General features: G+C 52.7%; 1 protein-coding gene across 4 annotated transcripts in view; it reads left to right on the top strand.

Moving 5' to 3' along the window:
- Positions 1 to 21175, top strand: part of ARID3A (AT-rich interaction domain 3A) — a 106839-nt gene that overhangs the window by 22638 nt on the left and 63026 nt on the right. For all 4 annotated transcript variants that reach the window (XM_044998477.1, XM_044998476.1, XM_044998475.1 and 1 more), the window contains 2 exons: positions 3085 to 4151; positions 10318 to 10642. In XM_044998477.1, coding sequence (XP_044854412.1) covers positions 3721 to 4151; positions 10318 to 10642 — 756 coding nt within the window. In that variant the 5' untranslated portion in view covers positions 3085 to 3720. The remainder of the gene's footprint in view (positions 1 to 3084; positions 4152 to 10317; positions 10643 to 21175) is intronic.

Here is a 21175-nt window from a genome sequence, read left to right as displayed (position 1 = left end):
GATGCACTCACGTTGGCAGTGCTGCTTCTCTGTCTCCAGTGTGGATGGGCAGGGCTAGAAATGTGAAAGGGGCACCAGTTTAGCTTTTTAAATCCGTTTTTTAAATTGATATTTTTTTTTGTTAAACTGATGCAAACCAGTGTGTGGATGAGACTGGTTTTTAAAACCGGTTCTATCAGTTCAGCGCTCTCTTGTGACTGAGCTAAACGGGTCTTAAAGCAGTGTTGGGGCGCACACATACACCCGGCGCTGGTTTCAAACCAGCTTAATCAAACTCTTTCAGTTAAACTGGACCAGGCCAAAGGTCCAATTACACTGTGATTTCTACCACCTTGAGGAACTCTGTTACAGCCGGATGGTTCCCCCGGCACAGTTACAGTTTAAAGCGGAGTTAAATTGCTCCCAGTCCTCATTCCCAGCAGGAAAACTCAATCCCCTGAACAATTGCAGAGAAACCAATGCAGAAGGGATGGACATGAGATTCCTTGTCTAAGAACTAGAACGATATTGGTGGAGACTTAAAATAAAAAATTAAGGTGTGTAGGGTGGGGTGTGGTGGTTTTTTTTTTTTTTGTTGTGCCACATTTTCCCCCCCATCTCGTCCCCACTCCAGGAACACTGTTTAAAATGCAGCTTGATCCTGTCTGGGCCTGAAGCCCCCCAGTGTATTTTTAACTGCGTTGGAACTACCGTGGTGCAGCCGGGTCGACTTCAAAATGGTGGCACCTAGGGTGAGGATTGGTCCTCTAAGCGGTGAAGCCCAAGGGACAAATTAGCTCGGCAGCTGCCTTCTGTTGTACTCGATCTTAGATCTGGCAGTGCAGCCCACGGGGGGCTGATGACTTTACCAGACCAGAATCCAGCCCTGTTGGTCCCCTCAGGAGCTTTGGTTATGCTGCTCTCTGTGCCAGCGACAGTGGGAGTGCCGTGTTAACAAGTCTCTGGTGTCCTCTGGACCCGTCCTGGACCGGGTTAGACACAGGTGGCTACTCTACCACTCCAGTCTTTGCTTCCTGGCTGCCAGGGGAGCTGAACCGCTGGGAGCGGGGCCTAGTGGCTAGGGCACTGGACTGGGAGTCAGGAGACGTGCCTTCTGTTCCCAGCTCTGCGCTACGTGACTTGTGGGCATGTCACTTCCCTATTCTGTGCGTCTTTCCCTTCCCACCCTTTGTCTCTTTCGCCTGGGCTCTTTGGGGCAGGGGCTCTTTCGCTATGTGTCTGTGCAGCCCCCAGGTCAAGGGGGCCCTGATCATGGCTGGATATTACTGTAATAAAAGCCCAATGTTGGGAAATCTTAGTCTAGCGTAGGCAGGTTTTTTTTAATAGTACTGGGAAAACCTGAGGGGTGGAGGGGAAGTGGGCTCTTGTTTTCACAGCTGATGAATTCAGCGAGGAACTTCTCCCTTTCACGAAAAGGGCAGACAGGCTTTTCAAGCGTTTATTTTCCTTAAGTGCGTAACTGTGTGGGCAAACGACATGTAGCCCTTGTGCGCCTGGCAATCTGTCAAAGTGGCGTCCTGGGCCACCCGAGGCTGGGAACCCCTGCGTCGCAGCATACTGACCCCCCGTGAGGGGGAGTACCGGGCTCTGGGGCAGGGACCCTGCTTCAGGACCTGTTGACAAGTCTAAGGAACTGTGTGTAAATTCCATTGCAGGTAAACTAATTCCATCCGCCAGCAGGACGGGGGTCAGGACGCGTAGAGCCCTGGGCGGATACAAAATCCGTATCTGCAGACATGGTTTGTGGATGTAAGGCGGATAGCCGCAGATTTGCAGGACGGGTTCTAGCCTAGATCTTGCCCCCTGTCTGAGCCCCATCCATGCTGGCCGCCTCACGTTGTTAGAAACTGGCTTTTTGCTAGTCCAGTCTCTAAACAGGTGGCCTAGCTGCTGATGAGAAGTAAATGGCTCCCTGCTCCCCCCCCCCCTTGCCGGCCATTTTTTTTTTTAAATGCCACTGGACAAGCCATATTCAACCCCAGACGCGGACCGCGGTGCGGGCTGGCTGATATTCCGTGTGTGAGGGTCTGAGACGCTTTGCGGAGGTGGATCAGTGTTGCTGTCCGATACGCTGGACGTTACAGGGAAACGCAGGCACAGAAGTACCATGTGCAAAGTAGTGGCTGAGGTGGGGCCAGCACCTAGGTAGGTTACCTGGGTCCCAGTCCAGAGCCTGACTTGTGCACCCCAGTAAGGAATCGGTCCGGCTCCTAGTGTGGATTCTGTGGGCTCATCCGTGCTATAACCGCTGTACCGGGAGGCTGAGATGCACAGTTGTCCCTCAGCTCCGAGCCGCTGTGCGGTACAGACTGAACCTAACTGTGTCCTTTGGTCGGTCTGTTTGTTTTTCCCCTCTGCCGCCTCGGACGAGGGTGACCAGATGGCCTGATTTTTATATGGGTTTTGTCTTATATAGGCGACTATTTCACCCCCACCCCGTCCTGACTTTTCACACTTGCTATCTGGTCACCCGCCCTTGGACTGAGCAGGTCGGGGTGCACGGTTAGGTCCTGAGGACGGGGAGAGGTAGGCACAGCAGGGAGCCTTCCTCCATGCACTAGCCAGTTTCCCTGACTCTGTCTCCAAGGTCAGGGCGGTCTCAGCTCTGCCTCCTTGCTGGGGAGGAGGAGGTGGGTCTGCGTCTGGCTCTCCCAGTAATGGCTGGGCCTTGGAGGAGCAGCGGGGGCCTGGGGTGAAGGATCACGGAGTAGGTGTTGGGTGTGGGGGGGAGGGAGCCCATTATCTGTGGGTCAGTGACACCAGGGCTGCCAGGAGGTGGTGGGAGGCGGGTGTCTAATGACCAGACCGCCCTGCTCGGCAGCTCTCGGATTGCAAAGCAACAGGCTTGTAGATCAAGCTGAAGGACTGTCCCTCCCCACCCCCAACTTCATTTCCCCACTTCTTCCTCTCTGCTGTGGTCTTCTTCCCCTACCTTCCTCCCTCCTGTCTAGGCAGAGCCCAGGTTAATTCTGGATTAATGAGGCTCCTGGTTAACTCTTTCCTCCCTGCAGTCACCCACAAGAAGGTAACCCCAACCCAGTCTGCACTAACCCTGCTTTCTCTCTCTCTCTCCGCCCCCCCCAGGTTTGCGCAGACACCTGGATGAAGCAGAATTGGCCAAGGACTAGCGGGATCCAGCCCTACCACTGCAGCAGGGCCAGAGGAAGGAAGGAGGCTGCAGTCCAGCCTGGGGAGTGCCTGTCGAGCTACGGGGCGTGCAATGTCCAGGACTGCGCTGGCTGCCTGCTGAGCCGGAGGGGCATCGGCCCTGAAGTATTTTGTTTGCAGAGGCTAACAGCCCTGGAGCAGAGGCTTGCAACCAGCTGATTGCTCAGAGGGTCCCATCCCTGGTCCCCAGGGAAACATTCTGGTGTCATCAGGGTGTCGGCCCCTCGATGCAAAGCAGCCCCTAGTGTAACGCCTTGGTGCCCGCATCCCCCAGTGCAGCGTCTCTGTGCATTTCCCCCAAGGCATTGCACCGTACTCCCTCAGGGGTGTTGTAACCCCCCTCCTCCCAGGGTACCAGATACCTCCCAGTCCAGGGCTTTCTGCCCTCTTAGGAACTTCCCGGCCAGCTCCCCTGGGGCACTGCACCCCACAGGGCGTTGTCCTCCAGATACCCCTCCCCTCCAGGACATTGCATCCTCAACTCCAGGGCATTGCACCCCAGGTGCATTGCCCGCCAACTCCGCCAGGGAGCTGCCCCCGGCTGGCAGAGCCATGAAGCTGCAGGCGGTGATGGAGAACCTGCAGCGGCAGCAGCGGGCGCGGCTGCAGCAGGAGCTGGAGGCGCGGCAGCAGGAGCAGCAGCGCTCCACACCTCCCCCGCCAGCACTGCCCCCTCCGCCACCCTCCGGACAGAACGTTGCCCTCCCTGCCGGGGCCTCGCAGTTGGCCCGTGGCCGCAGCCAGGACCCCGCCCCACCCGAGGAGGGGGTGGAGCTCGAGAGCGCCCGCATCCAGCGGGCCCAGATGGCTGCCCTGGCCGCTATGCGGGCAGCGGCCGCTGGACTCAGCCACTCACCCAGCCCGGGAATGTCCGATGAGAGCCAGGCCTCAGAGGAGGACGAAGAGGAAGAGCAGGGGGAGGAGGAGGAGGAGGAGGATGGCAGGTACCAGCAGGAGATGGGCTCGGAGGAAGAGGAGGAGCTGTGAGTATGGATGTATAAATTTGCATAAATTAACACCTTCTGTGGCATAGGCCTTGCATACTGACTTGAATTAATGCAGCGGCGTATAAATTAATGCAGTTCTATCTCCAACATGGGTTGTGAGCAGGGGACCTTCACTGCTGAAAATACAAGCCTTTTCTCCTTGGGCTACAAGAGTACATCCCTTAATGTTTAACAGTAGTAGGCTTTTATCTTCTGGCCCAGCCACTGAATGGGGATACTATAACACTTAGCCGGTCTGTTACTTCCTAATTAGGTAAAGTAGCTTGGTTTTATGCAAATTAACACAGGAGCGTTCTTAGATTGCACAGAGACGCCTCTTGATTTAAGAAAAGCGCCATAAACTGAAACAGATTTTGCATGTTTGAAAACCATCGCGCTTATTTAACAGAATTTTAGCATACAGGTCTCATGTTCACTAAAATCGTGTGGTGCGCTGAGGGATTCGCACCGATGTCTCCCTTCTGCCGTATAAATACGGGTGCCACGCTTCTCAAGCAGGTGCCGGATGGTTTAGCCTCCATCACCGGTCTGATTTTTGACGGCATGATGCCATATGGCGACGGGCCAGAGCATTGCCAAAACCCCCTCTGGGGCTGTGTTCTGTTTGAAGTCCTAGTGGGGGCTGAGAGAGGTCTCTGCCCACGTACAGTCAGAATGTTGTAATGCCATAGCTTTTTGCTGAGCCTCCGATAGCGCTTTCACTCTGTGCAAGGGGCAGGATCGACCTTTGGTGGCTGGTGGGAAGAACCAGTTTGGGGGCAGCCCTGGGACCTGCTTTTTGGGAGAGAATCCCATGGACTCAGCCTGGGGGAGGCGAGAGGGGGTGGGATACTTTTCTGTCTGCATCTCTGGACCATGCCTATTGTGGTCGTTCCGGAGCATGCTGGGACACACACGCTGTACTCAGGTGTAGCTTTCCATTACAATTGTAGGAATTGCAGGGTAACTTGGTCCTCGTCTTCTCTGGCAGCCAGTGCAGAGTCCTTAAAGCAGCCCTGTCTAGTCTTAAATTACCCAGGCAACAGGTTGTTCTGTTGCCTCTGGCCGGTGCCAGGCCACCTGTCCCCTGCCACCCCATATAGGACAGGGCACTTTGGACAGCCGCGGGAACTGTCTGTCAACAGCTGTCTGCTTTTGGAAGTGCCGTCTCAGTATATTTCACTGGGATAGCAATAGGGCCCTTTTTCAGTTGAGTTAAAGGGTCGCTGTCCAATTTAAATCCAGATTTCTGATGCGAGATCATTTAAAATGGAAAATTAAATAATTTTTTTAAAAGTCATTATTTTGAGTCACTTCTGCTGGTTGTGGTGGTTTTTGTTTTTTTTCCGCTTAGCTTGAGCCATGAAAATAGACAGACTGTTGGGCTTGGATTCTATCTCCCTACCTAACTTGTGGAGTTGGGAGTAGAGAGGGAATCACTGTACTGTAATAAACTGGTGAAGTGTGTGTCCACCATTGCCCTCCACAGGATGGAATCGGAACTTTTCAGATGTGTGTCACATGTCCTATAGTGCAAACAGTTTTATGGAGATTCTCGTTTTAGCTCAAGTATGGGGGGGGCTGAGAATTTTTGGGGGTGAGGGATCGAAGTTTGGTCTCTGCTGTCACTGTGAAGTCACAAGTGGCATAAAGTATGGGAACGATGACGCATCTGGTACAATTATACTGTTGGCTGACGAGGGGGAATGGGACTGGAAACCTGAAGTGTAAAATCTGCCTTTTTTTAAAAGTCGAACTGGTGACGCACCTTCCTCTGTGTGAGCCTGTTTGCTTAAGGCAAGTTCACACCCATAGCAGGACTAGCCACCTTTCAAGTTAAACGGATGCACTGGATTTGATTCCCCCTTTTCTTTTTCCGCTCTATTTGCAAGTGGCAGGAGCCAAGCGGCAGTGCTGGGGGCTCTCCAGGGGCCCGGCTCAGTGCATGGGCCCACCTTTCCCTTTAATATCTGTCTAACCTGAAAGAAAAATACACCGTTGCACCCTGGCAGAGCGTTCACCTGGAGCAAACATTTGGCAGAGCGGACCTCGACCTCACCAGGCGGAGAGGTGGGGCCCATCCACACCTCCTTGGGGAAGGTGACAGGGCTGTATGTTCCCAAAAACTCAGACTCTGCTGGAGTGAAGAGCAACAGTCTCTAATTGCAGATACCCATTGTGCATGATGAGAAATCAGCCATAGGGCACCTGTAACCTACCAGCTCAGGGTGTGTCCTCTTCTAGTGGTGGGGCCATGTAAGGAGACAAGTGCCTACTACTGCTGCCAGCTAATTTGTTACTTTTCTAGATCAGTTGGTGGAGGCTCCTGCCTTTAGAGCTGAATGTGTCTGCTTCAGTCCTCATTGGCAATCTGTGCCCAGCTCTGTTGCAAACCTCTCTTGCATGTGGGGTGACATTTTTTGGATGCAACCAGGGTGTGGCACCAGCCTTCCGGGGGGGGGCATGTGGTACAGAAATGAACGATTGGACCGTTTTTTGCTCAGAGCAGACTTGCAAACCTCTCAGGAAACTCACCGGCGTAGACCCAGAACAGTGACACTCCTTACCAAGGGTCAGTGTATAAATGACCGTTTTAATAAACGGTTAATCGATCTAATATGTGGCTTATAACAATAGCCGACAGCCACTTGTACACACCTGGTACTGATGTGCTCATGTAAACCACTGGTGAGTGCGTTGGAGATCCTCTGTGCCTGATCTGCAGCAGGTGAGCCCGTTACCTGGCCGGTTAGGGAATCTTGACTCTTCAGCACATGCTATGGCAGCTCATGCTTTTAGCTCTTGAGGTCCTGGCCAGTCTGTGGGATGGCGGCATTCACGCTAACAGCCCCCTATGGCACATTCAACCCGTCTGCTTACAGGCCGGTATCATCTAATCTGTTGTTCTTTTATAAACCATCTCTACACAGAATCTGTTAATGTAAAGTGTGCTCCCGTGGGGTCAACTTGCCGGCCACTCCCCTGGAGCATCCCAAGTGAGATTTCAACGCTGCCCACCAAAATAAACACGTCCCTGCGCAGAGAAACAGGACCGTGCAGGGCTACTCTAGTGCCAGGCAAACCTTGGGAGAATGGAAATTCAGTGGGACCTAGAGCTAATAAACCAGTGGTCACCAACCTTTTCGTCTGGCAGGCGCCAGACAAAGGACCATGGCGGCGGTCGAGTATCCGCTGAAATGCCGCCGAATTTCTGTGGCATTTCAGCGGCGACGCCTCTCAGTGACGTCACTTGTCGGCGGCAAGCGACGTTATCGAGAGGCGGCGACGACGAAATGCCGCAGAAACTGGACAGATGCTCGACTGCCGGCCAGGACGCGGGCGCTTTGGGGACCCCTGTAATAAACCCTCTGTCCTCCCCCACCCAACCAAAAATGTATATGGGACAGGGGTATGAGCTTAAGGCTTCTCCTTCCCACAGAATGACACACTCATCTCTTCAGGCAGCCGTGCAGGCCCAGTCATGGCTCTTGCTCCCCCACTTCTCAGGGGCCAGCACCATCTCTTGTTCTGAGCCCCGACTCTCGCCTGGCACCTGGAGAGCTGAGATCCCTATTTTTCTCCCCTTTACCCCTTGAAGGAACAGGAAGGAAGCTTCCCTAACCAAGACTAAGCTCAGCTTAGGGCTTTCTCCGGGAGGTGCTAATCCTGCCTGCCACTAACGCTGGGTCTGCACTTAAAAAAAAAACTAGGTCACCTCAGCTACCTCCCTCAGAGGTGTGAAAAATCCACACTCCTGAGCACAGAGTCGAGCTGACCTAAGTTCCTGTGTAGGCAGCGCTAGGCGGAGGGAAGAATTCTTCTGTCGCCTTAGCTGCCGCCGCTCGGGGAAGTGGGGAGAACCCCTCCCGGCGCTATCACGAGTGTCTGCGCTGACGGGCTCCAGCTGGGCCTCCCCATCCCTGTCTATTTCATGCATTCCCGAGGTGTCCCCACCCCGATGTTAGGGTTCGTCGATAACCAGCCCAACTGGTAGGTTTGTTTTTCCTGTTCCAGGAGAGGAGAGCCTGACCAGCAGTCATGCGGGCTCAGATCCAGGGCTGTCGTCACTAAGGGAAAAACTTCTCATCGGTTCTCAAACTGGTTCAGCTAAGTTGGCTGGAGTCCTAGCGGAGGCCTGTTTTTGTTTCTGTTTGGGGCCGGGGTGGGGAACCAGGCTGTCTGAGATCACCTCAGACTGGGTCAGTGCCGCAGCTCTGCCTGGTTTATCTGAAACCAGTTAGAAAATGTCTCCAGTAGAAACGGGTCCCTCGGCGGTGTGGCAGCAAATCTAAATCCCAAGGTCTCGGGCGCAGCTCCCAGTTGAAGGGGGTGCTGCTACTTCCCGCGAGGATGGGTTGCCATGATGGAAGAGAGACTGGACTTTGACTCAGTCTGGATGGGTACGTTCGGGGGACCAGCGATGATCTGACGTAGCAGAGGAATCTATGCAGTTACTGTGAATTCACACCACTGTCAATCAGAGCAGAAGCTGGCTTAAGTAGATGGCCTTCCAAGGGTGTGTGTGTAAAATATTGTGACTCTTCTTTTTTTTTTTTTTTTTTATTTTATTACGAGAAGGAAAAAGGTTTGCAGCTGCACCATCAGACTGCTTTGTGCTAAGGCTGACCATCTCCTTTTGGCCAGTATGTATGCCTGGAGGAAGGGGCTGGGGTGGAGAGTGGACAGAACTGCCCCAGTTATTCACGGACACTGGAAAATGTTCCGTGCGTCTATTGCCTAGTGTGTGGAATAGATTATTTATTTCTTCTCGCATGCAAACTCTTACTAATTGTTTGCAATGCAAACCGCACAGAGAGGCCCCGACAGATCTGGGCACAACCGGCTAGTGAGAGACGGCCTTTGCCTTCCGAACCCTTCATTCTCTCTTGTAAGCTTTTTGGGGCAAGTTCTGGAGGACTCGCAATCCTGCCTGATTGCACTGTGGAGTTTGGAACAGTTGGCTGGCTTCCTGGATCAGTGAGGTTTTGATTAGGCCGCTAAGGGCTGTGTAATGAGACTCCTTGGTTTTATCCTGCCCTGATGTTCCTCTCAATGTATAGCCTGTCTCAGGCTTTCCTGCTCTAGGGTAGTAAGCTAGTAGGAGATAAAATAAGACTCTCCTGCAGACGGGCATTCTTGTTTATGCCCAAGAATGCCCAAGTCTTCTGCAGCCAAATGTGGGCACCAGGTAGCCGTTAAATTGGGAGGCAACAGTTCTTACTGGTTAGAGCACCAGACTGGGGCTCGGAGGACTGGGTTCTATCTTGCCACTGGCCTGCTGTGTGTTCCTAGGGCAAGTCTCTACCCGTCTGTAAAATGGAACACGATATTGAGCAGCTGTGTGGAGTGCTCTGAGCTCTGCTGATGAAAAGTGTCTATACGAGAGCAAGGGATCAACCCTTGGCTTCTCTCACTAGCCTCTGCAAAGGCGCCATTGACTATGCAGCACTGGAAGGGGGTGGGGAGCTGCCTCATCCAGTGACCTCTTAACCCTGCAGCGTGTTGCTGGCCTGATGGCGCAAGGGAAAGGTGGTGTCCGGGAATGGGTAATGCCTGTGTTCCTGTGCGCCCGAACAGCATGTGACTTGTGGTAGTTGTGTTGCTTAATGCTCAGATTTAGGCACCCAACTTCCATTGAAATCAGTGGAAGTTAGGAGTCTAAATCCCTTCTGGGGATCTGAGCCTCAGCTGCTGCGGTGATGGGCATGGTATAAGAACCTACATAGAACGGAGCCAGTCTGGATCAGACCAAGGGTCCAGTCTTCACCAGCAGCCAGAGGAGCCCTGCAGTGGGCAGTTATGGGACAACCTTCCCCAGGAGAAGTTTCCTGCTGAAGCCTTGGAGTAGGAGGATTATACTTTTTCTCGTGTCTTGTGGGAAGGAGTTCCACAGGCCGTGGGGTGGAGGGTGTGCGAAAAGCATTTCCTCTACCAGTTCTCAATTTGCCCCCTTTTTGGTTTCATCGAGTGTCCCTCTAATAATCTTGATTGCATTGAATCTGGTGCCTTCTCCACCGCGGGGGGGAGGGAGGGCCAGTTCTTGGCATGGAGGTGGGGTACATAAAATCAGGTGGCATCTCTGTTTGCGTGTTGATTTTTAGCGAGCTCTCTTGAACATTCTGTAATTCCCCCCCCCCCCCTTTTTTTTTTTTTTAAACTCTAGGAAGCGCAAATGGGATGAAGATGACTTCGAAGAGGACATGGAGGAGGAAGAGGAAGAAGAAGAGGAGGAGGAGGAGGACGATTATGAAGAGGATGAAGAAATGGGGGAGGATGGAGGGCTGGGCTCCACAGAAGCGGTGAGATCTGGGCCGGGATCTCTGCTTCTTCGCAAGCCGCAGGCCCCCCAGCAGTACCGAGGCGAGCCACAGAGGCTGCCGGGGGGTCAGGAGCGGCTGTCGTCTGGATTGAGCCATCAGGGACACTTGCAGCTACAGCAGCAGGCTCCAGACCACGGAGACTGGACTTACGAGGAGCAGTTCAAGCAAGTAGGTACCCATGAAGGCAATGTCCCTTTAAATGACTTGCTGGCATTGAGTTTATAAGCCGGTTACTTTTAATACTGCATCTCCAGTACTTAATCCCTTGGGGACCTTGAGCCGGGTCAAGGAGTCCTTCCCCATTGATGCGTGGGGAAATTGCCTCCTCTTCATTGCCAGAATTAAGATGTCCTTTAAGATGTCAAGAGGTGTGTTGCGTTCCTGGCTAAGCTGGGAATGCTGGTGTATCGAGAGCTGCTCGTGCCAAGAGGCTGAAACATCCTTGGACGTCTTAGGAATGGCTGGAGTAGCTTGGAAGGGATTTTGAAGGGTGGCAGGCGGGTCTGACGCTGTGTGTGAATGAACTCTCCAGGAGAGCCCAAACCTCTGTTAGTTTGTGCTTCAGGGGCTTAGATGGATTTTATCGTTTGGAAATTTTTGCCTCTTCTTGCAGGGAGGCGGCGCTCTTTTGACTGGTTCCTTGTAGTTCACACGCTGCCAACCTCTAGTTAAGATCGTGGCCCTGAGCCACCGGGAACAGTTTGGTGCCACTTCAAAGGAAGGTGGCCAAGTCAAAGAACCAGGGAACTCTTGATACCTTGGTCAGTGGTTCACCCCAGTGCTAATGCAGGTGTTTTGCGTTGGTGTGAATGACTCCACCGTGTGCAGTCTAAATGGAGTATCTGGGCGCATGCGTCTTCAAACCAAATGTTTTTACTTGTGTCAATAATGCTTCCGCTTTTTTCTGGCTTTAATAATCTGATTTTTATTTATTTAAAACTCTGCTCTTCGTGCGTCCGTCTGCTTGGCTGGGAGAAGTGTCTCGAGGGGAATATTCTGGTCGGGTTCTCATGGCTTAGCACAGCTCTGCAATGTTTGGCTTGCAAATGCTGTAGGGAATCCGTGTAGACGTCCACACGGCACTCCAAACTCGCCGTTGGGATTCCCCTGTGTTGGCTTTAGGCTTTTGGAAAAGCCAGCCCGTGTGGTGCGCCGCATCTCCGGAACCGTTGGTTTCCGAAGCAGATCTGACCTCTTGGCGTCCTTCTGCAGGGATCCGTGAAGGCAGGGGCACTGGCTAGTCGAATGGTGGTCATTTCAGCCCTGATTAAGTATGTGATTTAAGCATGGACCTAACTCTCTCTAAAAGCAGGCCCGTGCAAGTCCTCTGTACCGGATTGGAGATCAGAAACGAGCTTTCTCCTGGGTTTCACTCTTTAACAGCCCCTGCCCCTGCCCCTGCCTTTCCTTCCCTTGTGGGTCCCCTGCCTCCTTGTTTGCCAAGCCTCGCTCTGGGGAAGCAAAGCTCCTCTCTCCTCTCATTCATTTCCCGTCCCCCTCGGTGATTGGCCAGAGCTGGGTATTGAATCCCTAAGCCTTTGGCTAATAGAAGGAAATGTGCTTAAAGCAGGGCTCCCCAGACACTCCGAGGCTCCTTTGATGTATGTGTTTAAGGACCATCTGAGTTTAGGGCTGGGGGGAGGGGATGCTACGCAGACAGTAGCAGCAGATGGAATCCAGATGGAGCGGGGTGGGAGGGAGCAAAAGGAGGTTGGTGCGGCTTTGGGGGTGATTTTTTTTTTTTTTAAATTGGCTGTGACCTTTTATTTTGGGGTCCCTGGCCAAGGGAAGAGAAACGGCTCCAGGGGATCAGCTGGCAAGGGCGCCCGGTGTTTGCGATCGCTCCAGGGCGCTGCGAGTGGGCGCGCTTGGATCCGTCGGCGCAATACTTGCAGAGAAAGTGTTTGCTAGAAGGATCAGGAGCCCTGGTGCGTCTATTTCCGTAACGGTACAATGCCGCTTTCCGACTTAGAAAAATCACAGGGCTGTTGATTGGTCCTGTGTGTCTGTTCCTCTTTAGCTATTGTACAGCATTTTCATCCTCCCGTAGCTTAACATTTTTGGTGCAACTAACCCGTTTTTTCCAGGATCTGATCAATTTTAAATAGTTGGAACCTAGAGGGGGGGAAAAAACTCCTTGAGACTGGCTTAAATGGAGTCTTCCTTTCTTTCCACCTCCTCTGACCTAGATGGACTCTTACTGTTTGTGTCCCAGTAACATCTAGAGACCCCAGCTGAGGTCTGGGTCCCCCTGTGCAAGGCGCTGTACGTGCACATAAGACATTTTTTGGCCCCAATGAGTCTGCAGATTAAAAAGAGAAGATGGTCAGAGTGGGGAGGGGAAACTCCTGAGGCACAGAGAGAGGGAAGTGACTTGTCTTAAGGGTCACACAACAGGTCAGGGACAGTGCTGGGGTTTAAAACCCATCTATTCTCGGAGTCTGTCTAGCATTCTGTCTGCTAGCCCACACTGCCTCCTTGCAGTGTTACCATGAGCATGGTTACAGTCGCTCTACACACTCCCTTTCCAAAACACTGCTGATCCTTTCATATCGCTAAGGTACATGTGGTTTTTTGTTTTTGTTTCTTAATATATTAATTCTTCTTGTGTTGTCGTCTTGAGCTCTTATTTACACCTTCCTCCGGCTGATCTGTATCTTCTTAATGTGGCTTCTTTTGTACTTCCTGTAAATAGAGAGTGGGGGGGACAGGATCTTTTTATCTGTGGAAAAAGCTTTTAAATACAGCAGCTGTGATCTTCCTGTTTTGTCACCCGGTTACTGCCAAAACCCTGTGCTCTGTGGGTTCTTGGGAGAGCAAGATCACAGTCTGGTGTGCCTCTCGTAGCTTTTAAGAAAAGGATTCAGTTTTGGAAGCTAATGTTAAACTGGAAGTGACGAACATGGCAGCTTGTTACCTGGGGTGTTTGTTTGATGGTGTTTTTGTTAACAGGTTGAAAGTTTGTGGTTCTTAATTTAACACTGTGCTGGGCCAGAAAATCTGTGTGACTCGGTTTAGGTCGACGGAGCTTGCCAACGCTTGTGGCTTTTTGTAACCCAAGTCTTTTGATATTTGGCACTTCTCTTCGAGATGCAGCTCCTGGAGTCATGTGATTAGAGTGAGACTCCGTTTTTGTTTTGCAGTAAAGTATGTTTCTAGCCTTTGTGGTTCTAGACAAAAGCTGGAAGATGCGACTCTGAGAGACTCACAAATAAACACTCCGGGTTGTGTGTGTGGTTTTCCCCCGCCCCTTATGTCAGGCTGTGTTTGTGTGTTTTCTTTTTGGGGCGCAGGGAGCGACTCGGTTGAGGGCAATGCCATCGCTGTTGTAGCAACGTCCAGCTCTACCAGTGGGAGCAGATGTGGGAACGCTAGTGTAGACAGGCTGCCGGCCGCTTAAGCACAGTTGCGTAACCCTGCTTAGAGCAAGTCAAGATAGCACCATGACTTTAAAATGCCAGAGAGCATTCCCGATGACACCTGCTCCCCTGGGGGCAGCGCCAGTGCTGGGCCGTAAGAGGCGTGAGCTGGTGCAGCTGCCACCTAACTCTGCATGAGAACAGGGCTGCTGGCCATGCCAGGGCACTGATCTGGCCCGCAGTGGCAAAACCAGATCCAGGGAGCAGAGTTTGGATATTTCAAGAGCCCCCAAGGGACTTAAGTGCATAATTCCCTTGGGCTCATTTGACCATCCCAGCCAGAAGCTCTCTGCTGCAGCCCTGCTTTCCTGTCCGGGCTGGGCACGGCGAGCTCGGTCCTTCAAAGCACTGTACATCTCTCTTCTGACGCTTTCGGCCCCGGCGTGCCCGCGCTGCGGGCGGAGGAGAGCGCTGCAGACCCGCCTGGTTTGGGGAAAGCCCTTTTTTCCCCCCCCCCCCGCAGCTGAGCATGTCAGAAAGCAAACGTGTCGGCCTCTGGACCTCCGCCAGAGCTTTCTGAGCGAAGCCTTTGGCCGGGAGCTCCGCTTGGCCTCCCTCCAGCGCAGGCTTTTGACTGGGCTCCAGCCGCAGCTGATGGGGAGCAGCCCTGCTCGCTGGGAAGGAGCAGAAGGAATGTAAACAACGCCTGTTAGCAGGATGTGTGGTACGGTTTCTGCCACGCTACTGGAGGTGCTGTCCCCGGAGGAGTTACTGACAGCGAGTACTTTATGACTTCCTTCGCCCCTGCTCTCCCGTTCGCCACGCCAGCTTGAGTTCGTTTATTTTCTCCCCTTGAGATTTAAGATGCAGGGGTTTTTTTTGTTTTTGTTTTTAAATGTAACTTAAATCCTCTTTTGACGACGATTCCTTCATGGCCGGGAGACTTACCAGCATCACCGAGGCTAATGAATCGCTGCCGCATCTAGGAGCCCTGGGCGTGGACCAGGCCCCCGCTGCGCTAGGTGCTGTACAGGCGAAACAAAAAGCTGGTCCCTGCCCCATAGAGAACGAAGCCTCAAACTCCTGGGAGGTTGCTGTCCCTCCCCTAAGAGGATCGGAGGTTCACGGTCTGATACTCGCTTTTCATAGGCGCCGCTCGCTGCAGCATTTCCTAAAACTGGGGTCAGCCGTGACTTGCACCAAGTCCTTGCCAGAGCTTGCAGAGTCGCTGCGAGCGCTTCCCTCCCCGTGGCGCTCCTCGAGCCCTGCATGCTTCTGTGCACAGTCCAAATACCAGGAATAATCTGGGCTGCTTATCACTCAAGACTTGCTTCAGCCGGGTGCCAGTAACTCTAGCCAAGGACAAAAGCAAATTCTTATCTTCCCCTTGTGCAGTTACTTGATTCTCTTAGTGCCTGTCTGATTTCCCCTCCGCACACCCACCCGGCCTTGTTTTCCTAGGTGCGACTGGGGGGAGGCAGAGGACAGTACACCTTGGCTGGTGTCCTGGATCGCACTTAAGCATTGGCTCAAGGGGGCATTTGGCAGCATCTCACGGCCCACCCCACCCATAAGCATCCCTCGAGAGTCCACAGCATCCAAGCCGGATCCCTACAAAGCAGGAAGAATAGCCTGTGTAACTCAAATGCTACCCGCTCAGGGTTACCGGGTTCGCCTGAACTCCGGCGGGACCTGCTGCGTTTTCTCCATCCCTTGGGCAGAGCGCAGCGAGGCTGCCTTTGAAACAAGTCCGAATGGGGTTGGGGATTATTAAAAACGCGAGCCGGTTTCCATAGAGTAGCTAACTTCCTCCTACAAAGTCCACTTTGACGTGTCTGACCATTGCAAGCTTCCCCCCCCCTTTCCAGCTCTGAGCACGAGGATTCTGATCGCTATGCGACGGCACCCGTGAAGCTCGCAACTCCAGTGCGGTAAAGACACTAGGCTGGCGCTTGAGAAACCCGGGTTCAATCCCTAGCTCTGCCAGCGGGGCCTGGAGCAAGTCTCTTCTCTGGGTCTCTGTTCCCAAACCTTGCCCCTTTCGAGTGGGAGTTCTTTGGGCAGGGGCTGCCAGGTGCTGTCTCAGTGCAAATAATCAATGTTACTCCCACTGTACTCTGGGGTAAAGCTCTGTGCAAGGTGTAGGACATTACAGAATCAGACTCAAAGCAGCAGACATTTCTGCCCTAATTCTGCAGATGCTTCTCCGTTTAAGCAACTCTTGGGTGTGGCATGTAACTTTCCTCCTCCCTGTTTTCTCTGATGGTTTGTCTAGTTCTAGTTCTATGTAGAGCCCCATGAAATCACTCTTATTTTTCATAAGTTTCTGGGAATTTTGTTCTTGTTCTGTGTGTGTGGCGGAGGGGGGGGAGTAGAGTTTCAGGTTTGGCCCAGCTCCCACCCCGTCATGGTATCCAAGGGACGGTCAGACCAAATGTGAGCGGGCACTGCTGCCACCTCATGTGCCAGGTTACAATGCCACTGGCTCAGATCGGGCCTGGCTGTCCCCGTCGCGATGGAGGCGTGGCCGGTCTGAACGCGAATGGCGCTGCCAGGTCACAATGCCTGGAGCGGGCAGCCGAGCCCGGACAGGCGCCGCAGTTGCGGGGTGAGGTTATTTTATTTAATATGTTCTTGTCTTTTCATTTTATTCAGTGTTCTTGCACATTTGCCAAAAATGCCGGGCTTCTAGTTACTCTTGTAAGACTCCAATAGACGGCTTCTCAGCCTGAGGCCGTAAATGCTGTCGGGAGAGGTGACAGACAAGCCTTGGGGTGGGTTATCTGCCTGTTGTCTTTATGTTCTGGCTTCCATGCAGTGTCTCATCGGTTGGAAAATCCAGCAGGAGACAGGTGCTGGTTTGGGGATCCTTTGCATTTGCAAATGAGCTACTCTCAGGTTACTAGTGGGAGTAACTGTGCTTGCTGTTACACCAGCCGGCCTCGGGCACACAATCGCATTTAGCATCACGTTAACCTTGACTAAGCAATTGCCTCTCCCAACCCCTTTCCTTAAAGTGGGGGGGGGAGGGGGAAGGACAGGGTGCTGTACCCCCCCAGGAGAGAAACCTGAGACACTGCTTCCAAAAAAAAAAAAAAAAGTCACTGCACCAAATGTGAGCAACAATGGAGATCCATATGGAAGGTCAGAGTCTGACAAGTATTTTCTGGGGGAGATTTTTCAAAGGCACAAAAGAACAGTTAGTGCCCAACTCCCATTGACTGTCCACGGGAGTTGGGCACTCAACTTCCCCCTTATGCCTTTGAAAAATCTCCCCCCTTCCTCCCCCCCCACCCCCGTCTAGCCTTGTTTCATGCATCGTTACTTCGTTGTTTCCTCTCTCTACCCACAACGTGATTTGTATGAACTGCTCCGCTCCAAGGGCTGGACTTTCAGAGGCGCTCTCTGCCGGGTGGCTGATGAGGACTCTTTTGAACCTGTGGCCCTGTTAGTGGGCGCTGAACGTTTCTGAAAATCTGCTCCATCAAGGCTGGCCTACAGGTGGAGGGCTGGCCTGGGGCCTAAGGCATTTGGCCTGTGATTTGGGAGACCTGGGTTCTGCCACTGACTCCCTGTGTAACCTTGAGCAAGTCACTTCATCTCTGTGGGTCTCTGCAGAAGGGGGATAACTTACCTCTCCTTTGCATCTCTGGGCCGAGCCCTGCCCCATAGGACAGGGAATGCTTTTCTGTTAGTGAAGGGAACTCCTACAACTTAACAGCTGATACTGCAGGAGTGCTCAGGGGCCTCAGCCAGGTTGGGCCTCTGTGTGCTGTACAAGCATGACCCAAGCCCCTGGCTTCCTTGGTGAAACTTCCCTCCTGTCTGGGAAGATGCTGTAGCTGGTTAGTCTCTGCCTGGAACCTCGGGGTTGGTGCAGGTGCAGGGCGAGGCGGACAAAGCTGCCTGTAAAGCAGTCTGTTCCTAGCGTGCTGCGGATGCGTGCCCCCTCTGGCAATCTCCCAGGCCTAGGGCTGTGGGGGCAGTGCTTAGGGAGACCATAATCGATCTGAGTTTCAAATAGCTGCTCTGAGACCACCGTGCTGCATGTGCCTTAAATATGTGGAGGGGCCGAGTTCTAGTGAAACATGAGTCTGAATGATCTCCCTAAGCCCTCTCACTTCAATAGCCCCCGCGTTTAACCCTTCCGTCCCCGTCAGGTCTCACTACTGACGCCCTCTGCCCTGCGAAGGGATCTAAGGCTTGCGCGTTGGCTAGGGAAGCGTTCCCTGACCCTGTGACTTTCCTCGCTAGAGCCGTGGTGGCTGGGCTGGTGAACAGAAGGCTCAGGGTGAGGCGCATAATCCGCTGGGCTCGGATCATTCTCTGGTGGTATCGAAAACACCCCTTGCCCGAGGCCGACACGAGGTTTTTATTGACCTCAGGAGTACCGCAAGGCCCCGTGGGAAAGGGGATCCGGGGTTCCTTAAATGGGTTGGGAAGGAAGAAGAAAAGGCTCCCCACCCCAGGAACCTGGTCCCAGATCTCAGGGTGTGAGCAAGGATCATTGAGTGAGGAAGCCAGTCTGCGGGAGAGCCAGCGCTACTGAACCAGCTGAGGTCAGATCAGAGGTCGACCTCCTGGCCACGGGCATGCTGGACAGCTTCCCCAGGGAGCAGAACAAAGGGGCATGCACAAAGGGCCAGGCGCCAGGCCATTGTCCTGGCTTGTCGGGAAAAGGTGTAGGGGCAAGGCACAGAAAAGGAGGTTGAGGAGGAGTGGATGGAGAACAAGCGGCAGCAGACCTGCTGGGTTCCTGGAACGCTCCAAAAGGCTGCTTCTGCGCAGCGCGGGGCCGGGGCTCTGGCGGGGACCGCCAATGAAATCCCTGGCAGAGGAAAGTTACCACTAGAAACAGAGGAATTGTAGCCCTGTGACCAGCCTTCTCCTCGGGTAGAACCGGTGGGTGGAACCGCGTTGCATCGGTGCTGCCCACTGGTGTCCCTGTAGAGGGTGGACCCCCTCTGAGGTCATGGGCCTGTTTCAGGCTCCCAGGGGACTAGGGCACTTCTGGAGAATTTTATCCGTGCTCTCTAAGCCCAAGTCCTGTTTTTGGGAGTGACATAGGAGCCCAAGGCCTGGTCTGCACCTAGAACTTGGGTCCATCTAAGTATGTTGCTCAGAAGTGTGTATTTTAAAAATTTTTTTTACAGCCCTGAGGGATGTAGTTAAGACAGCCGAAGACCCAGTGTAGCCAGCACTCGGTTGATAGAGGGATTTTTCCATTGACCTGGCTTCTCCCTCTCAGAGTTACCCCAGAGTAACTACATCGAGTGCTGGGGGAACCCCTTCCCTCACTGTAGCATTTGTCCTCGCTGTTGCATCTTTAGTGTCAGCCACACCCTGCGTCTCACTGAAAGTCAATGGGGACTTGGGTGTTGACGTTGCTTTTGAAAATGGGACTTCGGTGCTTTTGGAAAACGTTACCCTGCCTGTCTCTCCACCCCCAGGCACAGAGGCAGGAGGTGTGGTTCAATTCCCTGCTCGGCTGCAGACTCCCTCTGAGTGACCTTGGGCTAATCACTTGCTGGCTCGGTGCCTCAGTTTCCCTATCTGTAAAATGGGGATAATCGAATCGTCCTGCCCCACCGGGTGTGTTTTGAAGATGAATTCACTAATGCTGAAGAGATGCTCAAACGCTAGCAGCCGACGCCTTGTGGCATCCTAGTGTGGCGAAGACAAGGTGCAGTTCTAGCTCCATGCAGCTGACTGAGTTGAATCCTAACTTCTTCTAGCTCCCCTTGAGCAGGTGAACAAAGGTAACAGTACAGCTTGCACTAAGATTTTTTGCCAGGTGTTGGCTATCTGGGTGTAAAAGCACCACCCTAGTGTAGACGGGCCCATAGCAGTGAAGTGGCTTGCCCAAATGATAGACCTGGGAACAGACCCCAAGTGCCCCCTGACTCCCAGGACAAGTCTGCACTACAGCGCCCCCAGTCCAACACCTTGTCCACTGAACCACGTTGCCTCTCTTCTCACAGCCTTCGTCCCCCCGCACCCCCTCACCCTCAGCTTAATGATTGATGTGGCAGTGGGCGTTCTCATGCCAGAAGAAACAAAGCTTCATTTTTCTTTTCGCCTTGGAAAGATAAGTCCGCACAAAAGCTTCTTGCAGGTTCAGAGATTTCAAATGGGGGGTGAGGGGAGCGCACAGCGGGACTTTCAACAAAGTTGTCAAACTAGTTCTCGCGCTGAGCTGCGGGACGTTGGCGTTGCGCCGCGAGCAGGCTGAAGGGCACCCGGATAACTGACTTGTTGCCCTGGTTAATTACTAAGTATATTGGAAATGCCAACACCCACTCGCCTCCCCCAAAACTATGTCAAAATATTAAAGCCAACACTCCCTTCATTCGACTCCTGCTGGCCTCACAGTTAGTTGCACAATCACAACAGCCTAGCACCTTTTTGCTTAGCTTAAATTTTTTTTTTAACCCTTTGAGGAAAGCTCTGTGTTAGCATGTGCCCCAGAGGCAACAGTTAAACAGGACAAGCCAAGGTCTTGTCGACACTATAAAGTTGTACCACTTTAACTGTACTCGACTAATTCAATGCCGTACAACGCCCCTGCTGTGGAGGCAGTTACACAGGGGTAAAGATACTGTTCCTAGATTATAGCGTATTCGCCTTCCATTAATAAAAACCCCCTTCATATCAGTGTAACTGTTTGCACGCGAAGGCTTGTACTGGTATAACTGCACCCCTTCTCCCCCTCGAGATAGTCACGCTGGTATGATGTTCAAGGGTAGACCAGGGTAAGACAACACGCACTGGGGCTAATTTTCCTCTTTCATTGTAAGGCCGGGGACACCAGCTGTGTGTAAGTGGCGTACGCAAAAGACTTCAAATGGAGTTGCTTTTGATCTGCACCACGGGGAGGTATCTACTTCTCCGATCTAGTAGAACATTTTCTGCTTTACCCTTGTCGCTATCTCGTGTTCACGATCAGCTGCTTGCAACCGCTTTTAAGGTTAATTTTGGGAGTGTATTAAACTCCGCTCCACTCGTTAAAATCTTCCTAGCTAACGGGCGCTGTTCAAAGGGCAGCGAATAGCTGCCTGGCTCTGTTCGTGCAGGCGATGTTCTGGGCCTGAGTGAATTTTTATAGCCGAGTGACGAAATCCTAAGAATTAGGCAGGGTTTGTAGTGAAAACCCTGAAACGACCTTAAAAAAACCAGGAGTACTTGTGGCACCTTAAAGACTAACAAATTTATTTTAGCATGAGCTTTCGTGAGCTACAGCTCACTTCTTCGGATGCATAGAATGGAACATACAGACAGGAGATATTTATACATACAGAGAACATGAAAAGGTGGAAGTATGCATAACAACAAGAAAAGTCTA

Source organism: Mauremys mutica, chromosome 24 (assembly GCF_020497125.1).
Source record: "Mauremys mutica isolate MM-2020 ecotype Southern chromosome 24, ASM2049712v1, whole genome shotgun sequence".
Taxonomy (NCBI): Eukaryota; Metazoa; Chordata; order Testudines; family Geoemydidae; genus Mauremys; species Mauremys mutica.
The sequence above is the reverse complement of the archived record's forward strand: the minus strand, read 5'-3'. Positions and strand labels throughout refer to the sequence as shown.